Below are 22,554 nucleotides of genomic sequence, written 5' to 3' on the forward strand. Positions count from 1 at the left end.
CCACAGATTGACACATGACAAACAACCTGGGAACCCATCTGCAAAAAAAAAAGATACATTTGAATTTGCCTCTGGGGGCGGGGCAGAGTAGAATGTGTATAACAGGATGTTGGCCCCATAGACATATATAAAGGCTAGATGGCTCAAGGCGGAGTCTCTGACGTAGTTCACCCAGCGGCCATCTTGCTTCGGGACTACAGTACAGTATGTTCTATGGCAGCTCAAACAAAAACAGTCATAACTCGCTCAAATCTTGACGGATTTACAAACGGGTTGGTTTATTATAAACGTTGTCAACGTGGCTATGATTCAGGACGCTTATTTTTTTACGTAGCAACGTCGCTCTCCATTGGCCAGAGCACGGGTGAGCCATCTAGCTTTCTTATATCTATGGGTCCCCAGTAGAATGTGTATAACAGGATGTTGGCCCGATGTCAGCCCTCCACTTCCTGTGGTGTGCCTGTGTTTTCATTCCCACTATCAACAGTGTATACACATTCTGAATGGCCTTGCTGACAGATTCGGTAGCGCAGCACAGAATCTGTTCTTGAGAGATTACATGACAAGAAATGAAAATATGAAGTCCCTCAACCTTTCTCAATTAATACCTCCAGCTGACAAAAGCTTAAAGGACAACTTTAGTTTTTTTCAACCAAGGTTCATGTTTTAGGTTATTATTAGAGAAAGAAAAAGATGAGTGTTAATTCTTTTTCATTTGCTGCTTTCTTTCGTTTTAGGGATTTTAGCCTTTTTTGACAGTGGGCGGCGGGGGCATTCGAGCATGGGGCTAAATATGTATTGCTTTACAAAATATTATGGCGATTTCATTTCTTATTATTTACTATAGTCCTACTAGACCCCAAGAAATTACATCTGGCCACAAAAGATCACGAGATCTACTGAATGTGTCAAACTGCATATTGAGCCTATGTGTGCCTATGTGGCTTCCCCCCAGTAGGCTACCTTCACATTCAGTAGATCCTGTGATCTTCTGTGGCCAGATGTAATTTCCTGGGGTCTAGTAGGACTATACTAAATAATAATAAAAGAAATCGCCATAATATTCTGTAAAAAAATACATATTTAGCCCCATGCTTGAATGCCCCCGCCCCCCTGTCAAAAAGAGCTAAAATCCCTAAAACGAAAGAAAGCAGCAAATGAAAAAAAAAATAACACTCATCTTTTACTTTCTCTAATAACAACCTAAAACATGAACCTTGTTTGAAAAAAACTAAAGTTGTCCTTTAAGTATTTTTCACGCTCCAGAAACGATATCTTTTGGTACTAAATCGTTGGAACCTGCAAAAACAGTGTTGGTTGCACACCCACTGTTGGCTTAATCAGTTATATTTCTACAGTTTGGTGTGACAGAATCTAAAATGTTTGACAATGGCTCATTTATTTCAGTCCGTTTAGATTTGTTTTTTAGAAAAATGGCAGTAGAAAACAGAGGTGACGTCAGAAGATGTGCCCCAGTTTCTAATTCAGTTGAAAAAGGAACTGGGAGGGAAAACCCTGCTGAAATGGACCTTGTATACAGAAAAACAAACACTTTGGAGAATCTAGGACCTCTGAAAATGAAAAAACACGGACTGCATCAATCAGACCCTGTGTAGCCAACTGTCATCAGTGTCATTACAAGGCACTAAATTGTGATTTGTTCTACCAACATATCTTCTTAGTGCTATTTTTTTGTTTAACTTGGAGCAAAGTGGTGTGTGTGTGCGTGTACCGTGCGTGTACCGTGCATGTGCGTGTGTTTGATCAGAGAGAAAGAGAAATGTTTGAATGAAAGTTTAAAAGTCAAGCCAGCAAAGCTGCCAAATGTAGAACTAAGCAGCAGCCGATCTGAAACACTTTTGATGCTGTAGGAAAAATAAACCACCTCCCCTCAGAGCTCTGGGAGCCGAGCGGTGAATAAGCCCAGAAAATTAAAATGTGGCTGGCATGGTGGACCACATGAAAGAAGTACCAATACTGAGCTTGTGTGTGTGTGTGTGTGTGTGTGTGTGTGTGTGTGTGTGTGTGTGTGTGTGTGTGTGTGTGTGTGTGTGTGTGTGTGTGTGTGTGTGTGTGTGTGTGTGTGTGTGTGTGTGTGTGTGTGTGTGTGTGCGCGCGCTTCTCTGCATGTTGTATGTAAAGCAAGTAAGTGAAAGCTAAGCGTAAGTGTATTATTGTGTGCTTGCGTGCGCAACTTGAAAGTTGTGCCAGCACTGAATGACCTCTCGTATTATGAAAAGTGTGTGTGCATGGGTATGCATGCGTGCACATGTGGGTGTACATGCATGTGGCATCCCTGCCAGGCCAAGTTGGCCAACCACCTCAAGTGTGGTGACTTTTTAAGAGGGGGGACATTTGATCGTTTGTGTCCTTCCCTCAGTGTCCTTGTACAGAACCTCTGCTCACTCATTAGATGTATTTCAGTCACTTCATGGTATATTTACTGCTCTGTAATACGTGCCAACACACTCCTCTCATGTAATTTTCCAGAACAACTTCTTTGCAGATGGGGCATCAAAGTATCTATTGATCTCCTCTCATCGAAGGAGACATTCTTTTGTAAATAATGTATTATAAAGGTCTGCTTTCAACGGAAGGTTTTGGTGGGATTGTGTGGTTTGTTATAAGACCGAATATCGGAAACATGTGCATACACACATGCATGACCACATTGCATACTGTACATAAGAGTAGAGAATGCCTTTACACGCGAGACTCCTTCTCACAAGCATGCTGCACTCACACACATGCAGTAGAGAGATGAGCACATTATGGACAGTGCTGCCTGTTTGTTTTTACGCATGCACGCACACACACACACACACACACACACACACACACACACACACACACACACACACACACACACACACACACACACACACACACACACACACTACTACAGTACTGCATGTGCACTCATACAAAATAAATAAAATCATATTATGCTGGAATTATGCTAGTAATTCCAGATATATTACAGTTCATGCACTCAATCCATCAACGTCTCCAGTCTAAAACCGCATAACACGCGTACAATAGCAAACATCATAGATCTCGCATGTCAGTGGAACCACACACATTCCTGCAGAATAACACGCTATAGAATCTCAATCAGAGAAACGGGATCACATTAAGGCTATATGAGCAGAACAGACGAAACCACACATTAAAAATAAATCAAAATACTGCAATACTGTGTTTTGTTGGCAGCGATGCGTGGAAATAACCTCCATTCTGCATGGGCACTCTGTCTGTGGGGCCAGTGGTTCAAGGTACAGACTACATTTATGGGCACTCTGTCTGTGGGGCCAGTCGTTCAAGGTACAGACTACATTTATGTTATGTTATTCTGTCTGTGGGGCCAGTCGGTCAAGGTACAGACTACATTTATGTTATGTTATTCCGTCTGTGGGGCCAGTCGGTCAAGGTACAGACTACATTTATGTTATGTTATTCTGTCTGTGGGGCCAGTCGGTCAAGGTACAGACTACATTTATGCCAGTGGTTCCCAAACTTTTTCATGTCAAGGACCCCCCCAAATTGACACTAATTAGCCCGTGGACCCCCATTTGAAAAGATATGCCAGGGACCCCCATGAGATATTTTTACAGCTGATTCTCAACCCGTTTAATTTCAATGACCCCCAGTTTGACATGCATTAGTCTACGGACCCTCATTTAATGGCATTTCTATCTCGGGACCCCAATTTATATTGTAAAATCGCTGGTAATTTATATTTATATAGATTGTACAAATGGAACCAAATGGACCCTAACAGGTCCATTTGGTTCCATGTGTACACTCTCATATACTGAACCATAAAGGGTCCATTTGGTTCCAAACTATCATTTAGCTGGGGACCCCCTGGAACTCCCTTAAGGACCCCTGGGGGTCCCCGGACCACACTTTGGGAACCAAGGTATACTACATTTATGCATTTGGTGGTTTTGGTGGTGATGTACTGTATGATCAGTGATACATATTGTACAGTATCATACATGATGACAACTGATAAACCAGTAAAGCCATTAAAAATATAATAACACATTTGATTAGTTAATGTGGTGCTCTATCTATCTATCTAATAATGCATCAAGCACATAATTGCATTATTTAAAGATAAGCGTGCCATAAAGGTTTCGAGAGTGTTTCATATCAGCAGCTCTCTGATCACAAATCCTGCTTCATGTATCAGACTACCTGAAATATCTGTCTCTTTCCAAAAGTGCAACAATTGGAAGTATATCCTCGACTACTACATTCTACTTATAGTGAATACTTCATAGAACTACAGTATGTTGTTTGATTAATAGCCAAATGTTTTCCTATACAATTATTAGTCAAATAATTGCCTACTGAAAGGAAGTGTATTTGTTGTATGAGGAAATGAACCAAAATAACAATCAGAAGTATTTAACATTGGCACCACACTCTTTCCATTAAAAACGTTTATAAGCCGAAGAGTTGAGGCAATGACATGCGTCAGACACCAAACGACTTGGAAAAAACAAAGCAGACAATGAGTCGGGGACAAGACAATAAGGCTTATGAGTTCAAGCAGACATGCATTAGATATGCATTAGCTAGACATTAGCTCATTCAGTCTTTGGTTTAGGAACTATGGGGGCCCTGCTGAGTTCAACGCCATGAAGTCTTTCTGGATCGATGGCTCTGGTTTAGATGATTGACACAAAGAAGAAGTGTGCTCAAATAGGATATAACAAGGCTGTAGAGTCCCCACAGAGAGAGAATGAGAGAGTGAGACAGAGGAGGGGAGGGAAAGACAGGGAGGGGTAGACAGAGCGAGATACAGTATATAAAAATCACACCCGTGTGAAGTGAGGGGCGCTCTTATCATCGTACATCATCCTCTCATTCCGGCCAATCAGAATGTGCGTCCTCACCTTCGTCTTTAATGTTTGTGTTATGCAATGTTTGTGTTTACATGAACGCTCAAAATTGTCCATTCATTGTCAATGGCATTTAATGTTTGTGTTAGGACAAAGTTTGTACTTCACGCATGCACACATGCACGCACCGTGAACCACTCCATACTGGTTAACAAGCTTAAAGCTATTGGTTTTGATAGCACATCAGTGAGCTGGATGCAATCCTACCTGGAGGGGAGAGAACAGATGGTGGAGGTGAACGGAACACTGTCCCCTCCCCTCCCAGTGAGCTGTGGCGTCCCACAAGGAAGCATACTAGGGCCTTTACTGTTCCTAATATATGTTAATGACATGACTTCAGCTTGTGACTGCAACTTGTTCCTGTTCGCAGATGACTCAGCACTGCTGGTCTCGGACAGGAACAAACTGCAGGTTGAAAAGACCCTCAGCTCTGAACTCGGTAGAATCTGCACCTGGCTCGCTGATAACAAACTATCCTTACACCTGGGAAAAACTGAATCCATCCTCTTCGGATCAAATAGTAATCTCAGCAAGGCAGATGGCTTCTTGGTTAGAGTGGGTGACAATATTATCACACGAAAAGATCAAATTACCTACCTAGGTTCCATCCTGGAGGCCAATCTTTCCGGTGATAAGATGGCCACCAACGTAATCAAAAAAGTCAATCAAAGAACAAGATTCCTTTACAGGATCTCCTCACTGGTCAGCAAAAACACCTTGAAGACCTTAACAGGAGCCCTCGTACAAGGTTTCTTTGACTATGCATCCACCTCTTGGTACCACAGCACCTCAAAGGCCCTTAAAACAAGGCTCCAGACCTCCCAAAACAAACTGGTCAGGCTCCTACTTGGCCTCACCCCCCGAACCCACCTCACCCCTGCCCACTTTGACAGGCTGGGATGGCTTAGGGTCATCGACAGAGTACAGCATCTTGCAATGGGTCTGGTCCACAAGATTCGATACACCACCAAGATACCCATGTACCTGTCTAAATACTTCCTTAATGTAAACGAAGTCCACACCCACAACACCAGAGGGAGTGCAACAAACCATGTACAACCCAGATTCGGCACAAACAAGGGACTAAATTCTTTTCGCTCCTATACCACCAAAATGTGGAACGCCCTACCAACAGTCATTAAGACATGTGAATCCCTTGACTCCTTCAAAACCGCTCTCAAAGGGCACCTACGGATGGCTGCAATTCGAAACTGGCCTCTGTAAAATCTGAATCCCCCCCACCCCCCCCACCCCATTTTCCCTCACTGTAGTATCTTTTCCCTTTTTTGCTTCCCATATGATGAATTTAGCTACATAGAAATGTCTATTTGTATGTCTCTAAATGTTTGTATGTCTTTAAATGTTTTGATGAATTGAACAATGTGGACCCTGTTGTAAACAAGTGTAATGCTTAATTGGGTCGTCCACTCACAGTTGACAGTCTTTGTATTGAGTTTGTGCTTAAAATGTACTGTAAATTCTACAAACTGTTAATAAATATTTCAATCAATCAATCAAAAAGCACGCGCACACACACACACACACACACACACACACACACACACACACACACACACACACACACACACACACACACACACACACATACACACACACACACCAAAAGCTGGACATAGGAGGGGCTATCGCCCCTCAAAAATCTAATCATAGTCGATGCCATTATGGATCTCGGACTTCATGTGGCCAGCCTTTGATGTCAGTCGTCTGTATGACTTCAAATTTGGGTAAGGTTTCAACCCGATCAAAAGCCCATTGACTTCCATTAAATTAAATGGCTGTCAGTGGCTCAGGGGTAGAGTGGCCGTTAGGGCAGGGAACTATGAGGTTACCAGTTCGAACCCGGGCTCCCCCAGAGTTAGTATCGAAGTGTCTGAACCCCTAATTGCTCCAGATTGGTGCCTTGCACGGTTGGTGACTTGCATGGTTTCCTCCACCATCGGTGTGTGTGAATGGGTGAATGTAATGCACAATCTATGTAAAGCGCCTTGGATAAGGCGACAGTAATGACACCATTTACCACTTAAATACTTCAAAGAAATATTATAGCCCTCTAATAGACCGTTAACTTCCAACAGGCGGAATAACGGGGGACAGCAAAGAAGGCAGCTTATGTTATGGAGGCTCATAAGTGGATATGTGTTACTGTAGCTAGACATTAGTTCTGTCAGTATTCAGTTTAAATTTATAAGATGCTATTGGGGCCCTGCTGAGTTCAATGTCATATATCTTAATGACTCACAGCTCTCGTTTAGATACTTGTTGACACAATAGAATAAGTGGGAACAAACAACACACAATGAGAACCAGAAAGGAGAGAGGGAGGGAAGGGGCGGGTGGGAGAGAGGGATGGTAAGTGGAGGAGAGAGAATGAAAGAGAAAGGAAAAGAGAGGAAGCGGAGGGGTGGATCTTTAGGTAGCCATGATTTATTTGTGGATATGGATCCAACCCAGCTCTTTTTTTCTTCAAGTGGTTGATGGTGTGGTTTTTAATCCCTTCCACCCATGCAGAGTTTGTCATTTTTGACCACACTCAATGGCCCAGGGAGCCACAGACACGTGTTGTGTCACTGCTGTCGTATATCCTATACTGATTCACCTGCCAGTGAGGAGGAGCCCCCACCGGGAGGACGTCGTAGAGCCTTCGTCCTACTCCTCCCGCCCAACGCTCCCTGCTGCTGACAGTTGCTGCATGCCCCACTCCGTAGGAGGATGTGCATGGCAGACAAATAGCACTGCGTAGATAGATATAGGCTATTCGTCTGGAACTTCAGTGTGGAAGGTTTCTTTCCAATGGGCGATTACAAACAGATTTCAACGTCATAGCAAAAAAATCTTATTTTGAAATAGCCTAGTGAGCTCTAATTGATCACCCACAACTCTGGAGATTCCTCTGGTTTCCAGGCTACGGCTTCCCGTCCCCGAACACTTTGCCAATTGTGTTCGTTCGCCGGTCAACACTGCACACCAAAGAATATATTTTTGTATAAAAATACTATTTTATACTATCTATATATATTTAATTATTGATGGTTGTATTTTAAATATTATAGCCCACACAGCAATTTATTGGTTGAAAAAATATTTTAAAGGGCCAATATAATATAATATATTATATATATAATATAAAAGCTTGCAAAAAGTGATTGCAGCTCCTACCTATCCCCAAAATGACTGCATGATGATGTCACAGGTTTTGTAGAAATATTGGGCCTTAAATGCAATAAGAATAAATAATAATGTATTTTGGTGCATGCCCACTGGCACTGTTCCAGTTCCAGTAATAGGCTAGAGTTGACGTAGTCACGTAGCCTAAAGGTCCCGGATGATTGACGGCGTGAGAAATGGGATGTGGCGTGAGTGCGTGTTGAAGTGCTTTATCTTTTTGTCTAACGCTCAATTGCGTGAGAGACGGAGTTGTACGTGTGGGTCATGTCAGGTCAGCCCAGAACACAATTCATGTATCAAACTGAGGGCAGGCGTAGACTTGTGCGGAAGACGGTGTCTGTCCCCCTCTGAAGGGCAGAGAGAGAACTGGAAGAACTAAGTATTGAAGTAAAAACCATAATTAAAATAATAATAACAAACGGCTTACCGCACAGGACTTATTTAATGACATAATATGCATTGTTAAAGTACTGCACAAGCATGAGGTTAGGTACACCAATTAAGAAAAATTATCTATTGCAGGACTGCATGTTAAAATTCAAGTTACATTTTCAGGGAATATGAAAAATATGTTTGTCAGTGTATTATTATTAATTCTGGCTCACAATATGCTAAATATATATTTTATCAAAAAATATTCAGGTCATAATTCAAATTAACCTCGCGTAACCAGGCTTTCCATTCAAATGGTTGGATTTGTCCAGTGGAACTAGAGTCTAAACAGCTATTTTCGGGGACCGATTTTCAGAACGGACCAGGTTGTTGCCATTATTTCCAGGATAGAAACTGTGTACTGGTGAGTATTTTCTTTATTAAATGACCATATCTGTCACTATTACAACGCACAGACAACTGGTAGAATAAATCTCACCATGACACTTGCCATGTTGGGTAATTTTGTCATACAAAATGGCCGCAAACGGTTAAAAAAACCCTTTGTATGTCGATGCCTTGGCAGCTAACTTGTTTTTCGCTAACATCAATCAACATAGATCCCATAGTCCGGAGGAACTACAGGGTTTACGCGGTGTGATTGGCTGTCTGGTTTGACACTTGACAGGCATACTTTACACTACAGTGTAAATACAAAGACTGCTAACTGTGAGTCAGTGGACGATCCAACAGTGCAACATTTCAGTCCTCTCAATTTGTGGACAGCAGCAATGAGGAGCGCGGTGATCTTTTTAAAAACATGTTCATTTATTTAATATCTGGGACTAGGTCGCTATTTTGAATGCATCTGCCGATCAGTGTGAACACCGCTAGGCTATGGGATGGTGTTGATTAGCTAGCGACTAAAGCCTAGTAGTAGTACTGTATACTTAGTTGCGCTCGGGTGTCGCGCACCGAAAATGGCTGATGTCCAAGCTTACAACACGTTGACGTGTGGCGCGTTGTGAGCTTGTAGCTCTGCTGTTTTCGGTGTGCGCGACACCGGCGCGCAACTAAAGTACAAATCACCCCTAAATGACAGGAGTATTTCAACTTCCCTTTTCGTTAGTAGGAAACTATGTCTGTCTTATGATCATTTGACAGCCAAAACGTCTGTATTGTGAACAGTAGCGTTTGGCTAGTTGAGCATTGCTGTTATAGCTAGCTGCAGATGGGCTGTTATACTGACTGTGTAGTCATGTCATAATGACAGTTATCCAGGAAATGACACACAGTATTTAGCTGTGTTTGTTTATATTCAGAGATAGTAATATCATCATTGAGCTACTTATTCACCAAGGAAATGATATGCCTTCTGTTCTGTCTATGAGGAATCAAGGGTGATTTTTATTTATTGACTTTAGTCTTCAAAAACTGGAACAGTTTATGTGTTTTACAAATGGTATGGTAATTGTAAAGTGTGTGTGCATGACATGTCTTCTGTGCTGAAGAGACAAAGCATGGTTATTACCGTATATTAGGTTGTTACATCACTGTATCCTGATAATTAAAACTGTTATCCTTAATGGTTCTATTGAATAATTCCTAATGTGATGAAGACTTGTTAGCAGAGGTTTGTAGACATTATTTGCTGACAAATACATAATGACACAAATCTATGGTAACAGACTTTTCAGTGGAGTTCACCTTTGTCATCGTCATTCCTGTTCTGGGCGACAGTGGCTCAGGGGTAGAGTGGCTGGTATACCGGCCGGATGGGAACCTCAAGGTCCCCAGTTCGATCCCGGGCTCTCCCAGAGTTGGTGTCGAAGTGTCCTTGAGCAAGACTCTGAACCCCTAATTCACCCTTTGTCAAGTCCCGCCCATGGTTGTGCCCCTCTTTGCACCCATTGGTTGCCGTTTCATGGTTGGAGAAAAATCCTCTCTCTCCATCCACTACCATTGAAATAACATGTTTTTCAGTTGCTTCATATTGATATTCTGTGCACTCAATTCTTATTTTAAACTTGGTGTCAGTAAAGGAACATTACAGGTGCAGCATGGTGACTGATCATATCATTTTTTTTTCCAAAAAAGATGTTTTAGCAAATTCAACATTAACAAGGTGGAATCAGGGCGGAACAAGGCAGAAAGAGCCTGCTGGTTAGTCAGTCATGGACCAATCAGAAGGCTGACAAAGGGTGAATTGCTCCCGATGTGCATGTTTGTTGGTTCCTTGCATGGTTACCTCCACCATCAATGTATGAATGTGTGAATGTTATGCACAATCTATGTAAAGCGCTTTGGATAATAAGTGTTATAAAAATGCACCATGTACCATTTATTTACCAAACTCTGACACGTTATTAACATGGTGTGAGCTGTTAGAAATTTCAGGACTAGGAGCTAGACATATTCCTGTGGCTGCAGTGCACTGCACACCTTCTCAATCTATGGCAGGGGTATTCAACTAGATTAGGCCGGGGGCCACAACTGTAGAATGATTGTGCACGCGGAAAATGTTTGGCTTCTCAAAATGGATTTTGTGCTCAAACACGAAGATGTATCTACATTTGTGCACAGTAATGAGCTGTATGTATATGCTACCATGGAATAGATGTAGACCTATTTGACAGTGCATAAACATAATTGCCTTGACATTAACGACCGTCAACGAGCACCAGCTGGACACACACAGTGTCACACACACACACACACACACACACACACACACACACACACACACACACACACACACACAGTGTTTTCTTCCAGGGATGCGGCCGCGGGCCGCCAGTTGAATACACCTGATCTATGGCTTCTTAATTGTTATATATTACTGTAAAGCGCTTTATAAACTACTTTAAATAATGTACTTTGTAAGTAAAGAATTAGAATCCCTTTACTAGCAAAGCAGACGTTGTTCATACAATTATACACACGTTTTATTGAAGTATTTGTAATTGTTGTTGATCAATGACATTCTTCTCCAGTACTCCCCGTAGCAGGTGGAGGGATGAGTCTCTCCCCTGTGATTGGCACGGAGGTGCCGGAAGCAGACAATGGGGTCTTGACAGCTATTTCTCCAGAACCCTGTAGTGAGAATGGCCCGCCACACGCCCATGTTGTTGTCCCAGGCTCATTTAAATGTGGAGGGAGCAGACTAGTGCCCTGTACTGGACAGGGATCAGAGGACGGACCCCTGGGAGACACCGAGAACCACGTGGATCATGTGGAGACGGGAGTTTGTGACGGGGAGGGATGCTTAGATGCAGAAATACTAGACAGTTCCGTGACTCACGATTTGGACGCTCAGCCACACACAACGTTGCTACCTTCACCGCATGCACTTGACCCCTCCGCTCCCACAGCCACATGCACTGGAGGAGGCACAGAAATAGGCCCCAAAGACACAGAGATTCGCCCGGAGGTCTCTCGTTCCGGTGAGTCCCCGAGCGCAGCTCCACGAGGGGACTCACCCCAGCACACAGACTCTAAAGACTCACCTCAACGAGCAGACCCCGTCAGTGCTGCAGACAGACAGCAGGCAGTCACGGAGACTGTAGAGGTTAGCGCCAGAGAAGAGATGGATGGAGACGGAGAGAAGGAGAAACAAGATGAGGAGGATGACGAGAAGAGAGAGAAACAGAGATGGAAGCAACATGATGCAGGAAGCCCAGAGGATGATGAGGTGACTCAGGTGAGACCATTTTTGCTTGATTTAAAACAATTATATATGTAAATATGTTTTCCAATAGACAACTGCATTGTCCTTCAAAATAAAAAAGACAATTGGGGACTTTTTCAATCCAATCCACTTCCTTGACTGAGAAATAATAAGGAAGTTCATGTTGAACCCTGATGCACTTAGCACGGTCTATTTGTGTGTTTTGATGTAGGCCTTATGCCTTTATTTGGGGTAGAGGTGCTCTGTTTGATCGATTTTCACTCCAAATCAGTGATCTGCAATTTACTCGATCTGGAGAAACACATCTTTTATACCATTTAAGTGATATAAAAATCAATCAGATACAGCATATAGTATAGTATAGTATTTTCATATTCACATACCTAAACATTCTCCCCTTACACACACAGTGATGTGGGTTTTGACATAATTTTGGTTATAGGTATCGGCCGATCGAGAGAAAAACAATCGGTAAATGGTAAATTTATATATAGTACCTTTATCCAAGGCGCTTTACATAGATTGTGTATTACATTCACCCATTCACACACACATTCTTACACCGATGGCGGAGGAAACCATGCAAGGCACCAACCAGCACATCGGGAGCAATTATGGATTCAGAGTCTTGCTCAAGGACACTTCGACACTAACTCTGGGGGAGCCCGGGTTTGAACATCCGGCCACTCTACCCCTGATCCACTGCCGAATCGGTGACCGGGAATCGGCCCCAAAAAACCTGATCGGAGCACCTCTCTAGTTTGGGGGACACTGTCGTGTTTTAGGAGCAATTTACTAACCTCTTCTCCCTCTCTTGTCCTCTTCAGCCCTCATCTCACTACTCCTCCTCGGCCCCTTGTCCCAGCACCAGCTGCGCCTCCTCTCCTCCTCCTGCTGCTCTCCTCCCGGTGGACAACATTGCCTGTCCTCCCCATGTCATGGCACAGGTCCGTGTCCGCAATGTACCCGAGAGAGAGCGCATCGTCCGGGGCATGCAGGACAGCAAGAGCCTGGACGAGATCAGCCAAGCCTGTGGAGGTATGTCATGTACCCAGCTTTTATGTGCCCTCTGTGAGCGGCATGATAAAAGGACCGAGATGGTGATAATAACTGATATCAGCCGGTGGGCTGATAACTGTTATCGGCTGTTATCGGCTTGATACGGCAGTAGATGATCATCAGTGCAAGATAAAGTGCCACGACCTGCCAAACAGTCACCCTGAGACACCATGTCGATGCTGCGGAGAGAACTCGGCATGTCAAACCGTGGCTTGCTGCATTGATTAAACGCTATTTTATCGTCTCTGTGACTAAATAACACTGGATATGCGATACGCAAATTATTGCCCGGGCATTCGTCTTTGCCCGAACTTATCCAACCGACGGTGATAAGCCCTAGGTCTGATACAGCTAGCTGACCAATAAGCACAAGTTAAAAGTGCCAACGCATGCTGAACTGTGGCCGTGAGCAACCTTGCTGTGGAAGTAACTTGCCATGTTAAACAATACAATTGGCTGACGGCACTATTTTGGACGGTGTGGCAGAATTCATGACTGAGAGGATACACTTGAGTTGGGCCGCAACGGAACCACAACACAGAGCAAGTAAACGGTGACCTTCAGTGGTTGAAGGCTGATGTGTTCCAACAAGGAAGGGCAAAGCCTGCCAGCAGTCCTTGTGTTCTCACCCCCAGTCCACCACAATGTCTTTTTGTTTAGCTTTTTTGTTCAATGTTGACTACAATGTTAATCTATTTATTGAATGTTGATGAAATGCTATTTTCTCATTGTAATGGTGAATGGTGGATAATCTTTGGCAATGATGAATGTCCGAATGATTATCCAATATTGGAATAACGGTATTGAGTTCCTGCCGTTACACAGACTGCATCGAAATAACGTTTTGGACATTGCCCAGGCCTAATTTGTACATGTACTGCTGTTAATCGATTGCTGACTCGCAGGTTCCATTACGGATTCCTGGGGCGTGTAAGCACATCATTTAGCAAACTCTTTCTTTTGTTTTAACATTGTGATTGCAAACAGGTCACGGTTTGGGGTCCCGGGGAGGCGGCAGAGGGGGTCAGTCGGAGGGCCGCAGGGCTACGATCTCCTCGGCTCTAGAGCTGGAGGGTACAGTTAGCCATGATGGAGATCTGACCCACTTCGTCGCCAAGAACCTGGAACTGAAGATCAAGATGAGCTCCAAACCTAGCCTGGACTGTAGTGACTGTGAGTACAGAGTGTGGAGGTCTCCACCAGGCTGAAGGCATGGGGAGAGTGTGTGTGTGTGTGTGTGTGTGTGTGTGTGTGTGTGTGTGTGTGTGTGTGTGTGTGTGTGTCTGTGTCTGTGTCTGTGTGTGTGTGTGTGTGTGTGTGTGTGTGTGTGTGTGTGTGTGTGTGTGTGTGTGTGTGTGTGTGTGTGTGTGTGTGTGTTTTTCTCCCTGGGAATAAAAACATCTGGGTTTCCAAGGCTAGGTATCGAGTAACGCAGACGTTGTCCCCTGGATCATCGACAGGCCTGCTCCAGGTCTGCTCATGATGAGAGGCGTGACCACACAAGCGTGAAAAGAAAAGCTCAACACAATCCAAGTCTAGTCAGTCGTGGGCGTGTGTATGAAACGAGTGCGCGCATGACAATTTCACGGGGCCGTGCCCACGTAAATACGCTTGCGTTGTCTCCCCTCGACTTCTCTGTGCATAAAAAAACCAAAAACGCAGGTCTGAAAATGAATTAGTTAATCACTGCCCATCTGAAAAGGGCTTTAATTTGTGTTATTCTACATGTTGCCTACTTAGTTGACATTTAGTTTTAACTTTCCACGCTTGAAGAACTTCATGAATTTCGAAAAGAAAAAAATAAAGTTATGAAAAAATGACCCAAGTAGGGTTTATCATTATTGCTTGTTATTAATGTGAAAATGTGATGAATGTAGCTCCTGGATTGTAGTCGATTAGACTCACAGGAATGGATCCGCGACAGAAACTCTGCAATCTGCAATCTATCCACTGTCAGCTGTAATAGCATTTATTGACCAGAGAGTAGAGAATTGGCTTAGCTTAGCACATTGTTATAACGTTCATATTGGATAGTTTAAAAGCTCTTTAAAAGCTCTTTAAGCTGCAATCTGGAACTTATTTTCTTCAATATAACAATCTGCAGTGGTTTGAGGTGGTCTCCCCACTCTTCTTCCCTTTTGCCGTTTTTCAATAGTTTCCATAGTGACAGAGAGAGAGAGCGACGGCATGGGTGGAAAGAGAGCAGGGAAATGTCAGCCCTAGAATAGTCTGAGGCCTCTTTTAGACGGGGACCATCTCCATATAACACGTCAAAGTCCCGTTGCGTTCTCATTTTTTCTTACCCTTTACACGAGAACGCACACGTTATGATATGATGTGCTATTTTGCTATACTGTCGCTAGGTGGCGATAACGGGCTGCCAAATAGACAGGTCACCCACGTACAAGAAGAAGAAACCTTCACGCAAGCCTGCGCAACACGGCTCTGGGCGCGCCACGGGATGGTATATATTGTATAATACATTAGGCTACATAAACGCTGCTGCCGCGGCTGCCGTCTATCACAAGGCTTTTTATTTACATCATGGTTTTACATTCAACATCGCTGATGAGCATCACTTTGTAGGCGAGGAGGGAGGCTTGTTCAGGAACTCCATTATATCATAATGATATGGCTCTGCATCAATGTAATAAACATATGCGCTGTGAGCCAACGTGAGCCATGATGTCATAAGTTTTGCGGATTCACCGTTTTGCCTGTTTATATGGAGACCATAGGAAACGGTGTTCTGAAAGATTTCCACTCTGGGAGGCAGTTTCACTTCGATGCGTTTTCACCTCCTGAGAACACCGTTCTCATCTAAATGACAGCGCTAAACGGTACTTTATTTTGCCGTTTTTTATGAACACCATCCTCGTGTAAATAGCACCTGAGCCTCCGGGAGTCGAACCAGGGACACACCTGAGAAGGCATTTTGCGGCCATGCCCGTTGGGTCGCCCTCTCTCCCTGTTCTCCTCTTGCACAATGTAGTGTGACGTTGCTTCTGCCATAGCCAGTTCAAGGGAGTTCACCTCCACCCTATTACAAATTCAATACAGTACAGAATGATGCCGTATTTCTTTTTTTATTTTCTTCAGTTTGGCAGTTTAGATAGACATTATTTCCCCACTACCCCATTGCTATGTTGGCAAAATTCCAAACAGTTCCATTCCCCTCCATCAGGGGAGAACATGTGAGGGTACCTACCCTAGGGGACACGGGGAGAACATGTGAGGGTACCTACCCTAGGGGACACGGGGAGAACATGTGAGGGTACCTACCCTAGGGGACACGGGGAGAACATGTGAGGGTACCTACCCTAGGGGACACGGGGAGAACATGTGAGGGTACCTACCCTAGGGGACACGGGGAGAACATGTGAGGGTACCTACCCTAGGGGACACGGGGAGAACATGCAAACTAATTCAAGCCTATTATTTAATGCTACCCTTCACGCCATTGGCGTAGCCCTACGGCAATTGCGCTTTTATAGTGCATTCGATCGATCAAGTCATAATGCTACTTATGTTAGCATCGGGTTGCTAGCTGTTGTTGTCCTAACATTGGGTCGCGCCATCTCAGATCGTCATCACCATAAACACCCCTTCTATCTGTTTCTTTCAATCGCCTACAGTATATCTCCTATTCCTTGTCCCAGATGGCATTTTTGGTCAAAACAACGGCAGGGAGCCGACGCTGTGAACCCCTTCCACTGCACTCACTTGACTCCGTTTGCTGCATCGTCCAACTTCCTATTTTTATGATCAGTACCGGAAGTCTGGAAATGTGGCTGGCGTGAATTATATCATAATTTGTCAATAAAATGCTAGCGCTGTAAGTGTTAAGTGGTTATCGTTAGGCCTCATTGGCTCTGCAATAAGTGCTTGCAGCAGCAGTGTCCCTGTGCCCTGTCTGCTGGCTCTGCACAAATTATGTTATAGGAAGGATGACTCAGGGTCTATTTGGAACAGATTATGTTATAGGAAGGATGACTCTGGGTCTATTTGGAACAGATTATGTTATAGGAAGGATGACTCAGGGTCTGTATTTGGAACAAGGAAGCAGGAATGGTGCTCAAACTGCTCATCTGAGCACCTACCATAATAATACTATATGGCCATTTCGGAAAAGGCTACTTTATTTTAATCTCTCTTTTGTGTACATGCATGTCTCTCTGTATATCTGTTGCACCCTCTGTGCCTTTTGCAATATGTCCGAGAAATGTTATTAACCGGTATCCCTTACTGATTTATTACATATCTACAAGCTCACAATGTGCTACAACGCAATGCGTTGTGAGCTTGTAGATCAGCCATTTTTGGTGACAGTTCCCCCCCAGAATAGGAATGCTTGTGATTCAAGTGGTTAATAAAAGTGGCATTTTGAGTTTTACGCATATTTTGACATATTTCGATAATATATACACATGCATAAAGTGAATGGCAAATCGAGTGGCACATCGAGTGGCAAAGTGACTTGGCAAAGTGAGTTTAATGTTGTTTAATGCAATCAGATAGGACTTTTCTGTTTGGATGTATGGGCTGTCAAGGCCAGAAAGTAGTTTTTTGCCACTGTAAGCATTCCCACATAACTTCCTGGTATGATGATGATGTTACGCTCACACCCTATATTGTTAATGTCCCATTCATAACAGTTAGCGTTTAACGGTTGGCCATCACTAGTCTCCAATGTGTGTGTGTGTGTGTGTGTGTGTGTGTGTGTGTGTGTGTGTGTGTGTGTGTGTGTGTGTGTGTGTGTGTGTGTGTGTGTGTGTGTGTGTGTGTGTGTGTGTGTGTGTGTGTGTGTGTGTGTGTGTGTGTGTGTGTGTGTGTGTGTGTGTGTGTGTGTGTGTGTGTGTCCAGCGGACTGCTCAGGGCCCATCCAGCGGAGTCGGGGATCAGCGCGGCGGCCGGCCGACATCCCGCCCATCGACCCCGCCGTCCTGTCGGACCTCCAGAGACACACTCAGGAAGTTGCACACAGCGTGGAGATGATGATGCGTAGCCTCAACGGAACCATCCAGAATGTATGTTAGATTGAACATTCTGCACAGTACACACACACACGCACATGCACACACATTCTGCACAGTACACACGCACGCATGCACACACGCACGCACACACACACACACACACACACACACACACACACACACACACACACACACGCGCACACACACATTCTGCACAGTGTACACACTGAATACCTCGCAAGCGCTCACAAATTTACTGAAACATACTGTACATGTGCACGTTCTCACAAGCATATAATCTCTGTCTGTCTGCAGTTTGTGTGTCTCTCTCTCTCTCACACACACACACACGTCTCTCGCTCTGTAACCCTTATTGTGTGTCTCTGTTCTTCCAGATGACGGCTCTCAGCGTGGGCTACATTCAGACCTATAGAGACTCAGTAGACGGTCTTGGAGAGGCTGTGGACATGAGCATAAAGGTGTGTGTGTGTGTGCGCGTGCATATGCGTGGACATGCGCGTGCGTGTGCATATGCGTGTGCATGCGCGTGCGTGTGCAGCAACGAGGACCACAAAAAAAACTATTTGTATAGAGCCTTTCATGCAAAAAATACAGCCTAAAGGCCAAAGTGCTTCACATACAAATAGCAAATTATTAAATGTTCTGAAATAGCAATTAGCTAAATAACAAATAAATCAATAACTACTGGCAGGTGTATTTGCAGGTGTGTTTGCTGTGTCGTCGTGTCTCTGTGTTCTTCACCGTCCTCTCGTCCCTGTAGGGAATGTACACACTAATGGCCCGCTGCGAGGAGCTGGACCGCTCCATGCAGCCCATACACACCCTGGCCGCACAGATACGAGATATCAAACGCACCCTGGATGCCCTGGAAGCCATCTGCAAGTAAACTCCTCTCCTCCTCCTTACCCCAGCCTAAGACCCAGCCAGCTGGAGCTTGTCATTGTACACGTCATCCCACGACTCGACATCAAGCGCATCCTGAGTGTAAACCACCACCCCTCCTTTCCTGAGGTAGCACACACTGACAACATTGAGAACAACAATGAACCACACCGGCCGTTTACCAAATAACTCCCAACCTGTTCAATGGCCTCCTGGGTGACGAGATACAAAGCGCACGTTTGGATAGCAACCAATTAAGACGCTTCTTCGCTGCCGACTATTGACCACCTGGAATCACTGGTAGTAAATCACGCTGTTGGATGAGTGGTGCCCTCATCCCCCCCCATCCAACCTGTTGGATGAGTGGTGCCCTCGTCCCCCCACATCCAACCCGTTGGATGAGGGGTGCCCTCGTCCCCCCACATCCAACCTGTTGGATGAGTGGTGCCCTCGTCCCCCCTCATCCAACCTGTTGGATGAGGGGTGCCCTCGTCCCCCACATCCAACCTGTTGGATGAGTGCTGCCCTCGTCCCCCCACATCCAACCATTAAAACGTTGAAGATTGCTATACTTATGCTGTTAACCTTATAAGAGGAGCACTTGATTTGTTGATGCGGATTGTCTTTAAAAAGAAGAAAGAATATGGGAGACACTTCAAGTGTCCTAAACACAAAGGGCAGTGACAAATGGGAACAACGATGCATGCAAACACACACACACACACACACACACACACACACACACACACACATCGTTGGGGTAAAAACAAAGAAGTTGGGGTAATGTTTGCCCTGTTTATTCCCCTGTTTACAGCCTAAGGAGACTGACTGACTGTACGCTATTCTCTCCGTCCAGCCAGCTCGGTTCAGATTGCACTAACCCCTGCTGCCCACACGGGGGAGATATTTCTCCCTCTTTGCCTAATGTGGAGGGCTTATATGAAGAGGAAATGTGGTGTTTAAGTGTGTTAAGTTTGTAACTCCATGTGATCCACCACAATGTTCATCTGGTCGTTTCGTTTTTATCTTTTGATGTGTCGACTCTCAGGAGAGGCTTGCTGAGAACCGTTTGGGCATTTCAGCAGGCTCCTCAGCAGACCTGTGTGTCACACACACACTCGTACGTTACAGGTTCAACTCCTGGGAGCTGTCCCATTATAGCCAATGTCTTGAGAGCTGACTCACGGACGCCTGACTCATGGACACTCCTCCGCTACTAATCCTGATGGTCTGACATTATGGCTGACACCGCCAACACTCGTGTTTTACAAAGGTCACACGTCTCTCTCCTCCCTGTCTGCTTTTCAAGGTACAGCAGCAGCAACACAGTGAAATCCTGAGTCTTAAAGCGGCCAATCCGCAGGTTTCATTTTCTTTCCTCACGGAGAGGGGTAACTGCAACGGAAACATCTGAGATTTGAACATGGGTCTCCTGCACATGGGAGACCAAACATCTACCGCTCAAACCCTCCAGGATTTCACTGTGCAGCTGCTTTATGTGAGTGTAGGCATCGACATGGATTGGATGGATGGATCGGCAGTCAATGAACACAATTGGGCATGTTTGTGGGAGGGAAGCCGAATGTGAGGGCAATTTTTGTCGCTGCAGTAGAGACAACTACAGCTGAGGTGTAGACGTTTATCCGACTTACCAGAAGTCCGACATACAAATCACCCGTGCTGCGGGTTACAAATCACCCGTGTGCACCCTGTGCGGTTAGGGTTAGGTTGGTGTTTGGGTATGGTGTCGAACTAATGACTGTCAGACCCTTGGTATGTCGGAACAAATGCCTGCACCCCAGTGTTGATTTCGTCGACTAAAACTTATGACGAAGAATGTTGGTCGACTACCTTTTTGCCCTGACGAAAACTAAATGGAAACTAAATGAAAACTAAGCTACAATGACTAAAACTAAGACTAAATATACTGACAGTTTTGTCAACAATTACAAAGTAGACTAAAAGACGAAAATATAGCTGTGGATATTTGAATAGCCTCAAATTATTTTACTTTCACTACGCAAAAGTGATAACTGATCCACGTTTCCCATGCTCATAAGTGAATGGGTCACTGACTCGGCTGAGATCGGCTCTGTATTACAAACATTGTAATAATATGACTTTTAAAATTAATGTATGAACCACTTAAGCCCTATATACTTCATCCTATGACAAATAGTGAAAATAACCGATCTACGAGATGATGGAAGAAAGCTTTGCCCCAAATAGTGATGCCATGCCTTCGTAGTTGGTAACTGGACAACTCACCCCTTTTCTGTATTCCTCCCGGAATTTTCCCCAGTGAGGGGTGGTAGAGGCTGGACAGCAGATGGCTGTAAACTATAAAGTTTGTCGACAGCAGACAGCCTAAAGTACAAATATAATTTATGAAAAGGCTACTACAGTGAAGTCTGTTAACAGAAGTTGTTGTAGGGCAGGCTATGTTGGGATTATCTGACAAGGTACCATTTGAGTGGGCAAAACCTTACATACTTACTAAATTGTTTATAGGGTCAATATAAGTTAAATAATATACAGTAGCCTTTCCATAGGAGTATCTTTTTATATATTTTACAAAAAGAATGGAAACAGCATATTACAAAGTTATCCCCCTCACTGGGGAAAATTCCGAGAGGAAAAACGGGCAAGCACCGAGGGAGGGCAGAATCCATTTGGCCGGTCCGATGGGTCCGATGGGTCGGCCGGTCCGTGGGTGGGTCGGCCGGGTGGTGTTGTACTGAAATGGTAACTCTGTCATTTCTCTACCGTTTTGGACGGGGGTGGGCTCATTTGAATCGTGTCGCCCCCCTGGGGGCGTCTTTGGGGTCTCAAGGTTCGGGGACCCCCAGGGACCCCCAAATGGTAACTATCAATTCTCAACCGTTTTGGACAGGGGTTGGTTGGAATCGTGTTGCCTCTCTGGGCGCATTATCGGGGTTTAGGAGGTTCGGGGACCCCCACATGGTAACTCTTGACATTTTCATGATAGATCTTTATTGATGGGAGGGAGACAGAACCATTTATATTGATCTGCATATTCTTCTTACTATAGCTCTCTCTCACACACACTTTTCAGATATCACTTGATATGGACATTTAACCAAGCTATTTCCCGATTCACACAATTCAAATGAGCCCACCCCAGTCCAAAACGGTAGAGGAATGACAGAGTTACCATTTGGGGGTCCCTGGGGGTCCCCGAACCTTGAGACCCCCAAAGACGCCCCCAGTGGGGCGACACGATTCAAATGAGCCCACCCCCGTCCAAAACGCAGAGGAATGACAGAGTTACCATTTGGGGGTCCCTGGGGGTCCCCGAACCTTGAGACCCCCAAAGATGCCCCCAGGGGGGGCACACGATTCAAATGAGCCCACCCCCGTCCAAAACGGTAGAGAAATGACAGAGTTACCTTTTATTTTTATTTTTATTTTTTTCGGCCGGCCGACCCACCCACGG

The 22,554-nt window shown here is 44.6% G+C and overlaps 1 protein-coding gene across 1 annotated transcript; it reads left to right on the forward strand.

The window, feature by feature from the left end:
- Positions 1 to 8,850: 8,850 nt before the first annotated feature.
- borcs6 (BLOC-1 related complex subunit 6) lies at positions 8,851 to 19,612 on the forward strand. Its single transcript, XM_083769348.1, has 7 exons — positions 8,851 to 8,895; positions 11,465 to 12,171; positions 12,987 to 13,197; positions 14,206 to 14,391; positions 18,082 to 18,245; positions 18,590 to 18,673; positions 18,976 to 19,612. Exons 2-7 carry the CDS (start codon positions 11,488 to 11,490, stop codon positions 19,099 to 19,101), a joined length of 1,455 nt encoding a protein of 484 aa, XP_083625474.1. The 5' UTR covers positions 8,851 to 8,895; positions 11,465 to 11,487; the 3' UTR covers positions 19,102 to 19,612.
- Positions 19,613 to 22,554: the final 2,942 nt, after the last annotated feature.

This window comes from Protomyctophum parallelum (genome assembly GCF_964188405.1).
Source record: "Protomyctophum parallelum genome assembly, chromosome: 7".
NCBI lineage: Eukaryota > Metazoa > Chordata > Actinopteri > Myctophiformes > Myctophidae > Protomyctophum > Protomyctophum parallelum.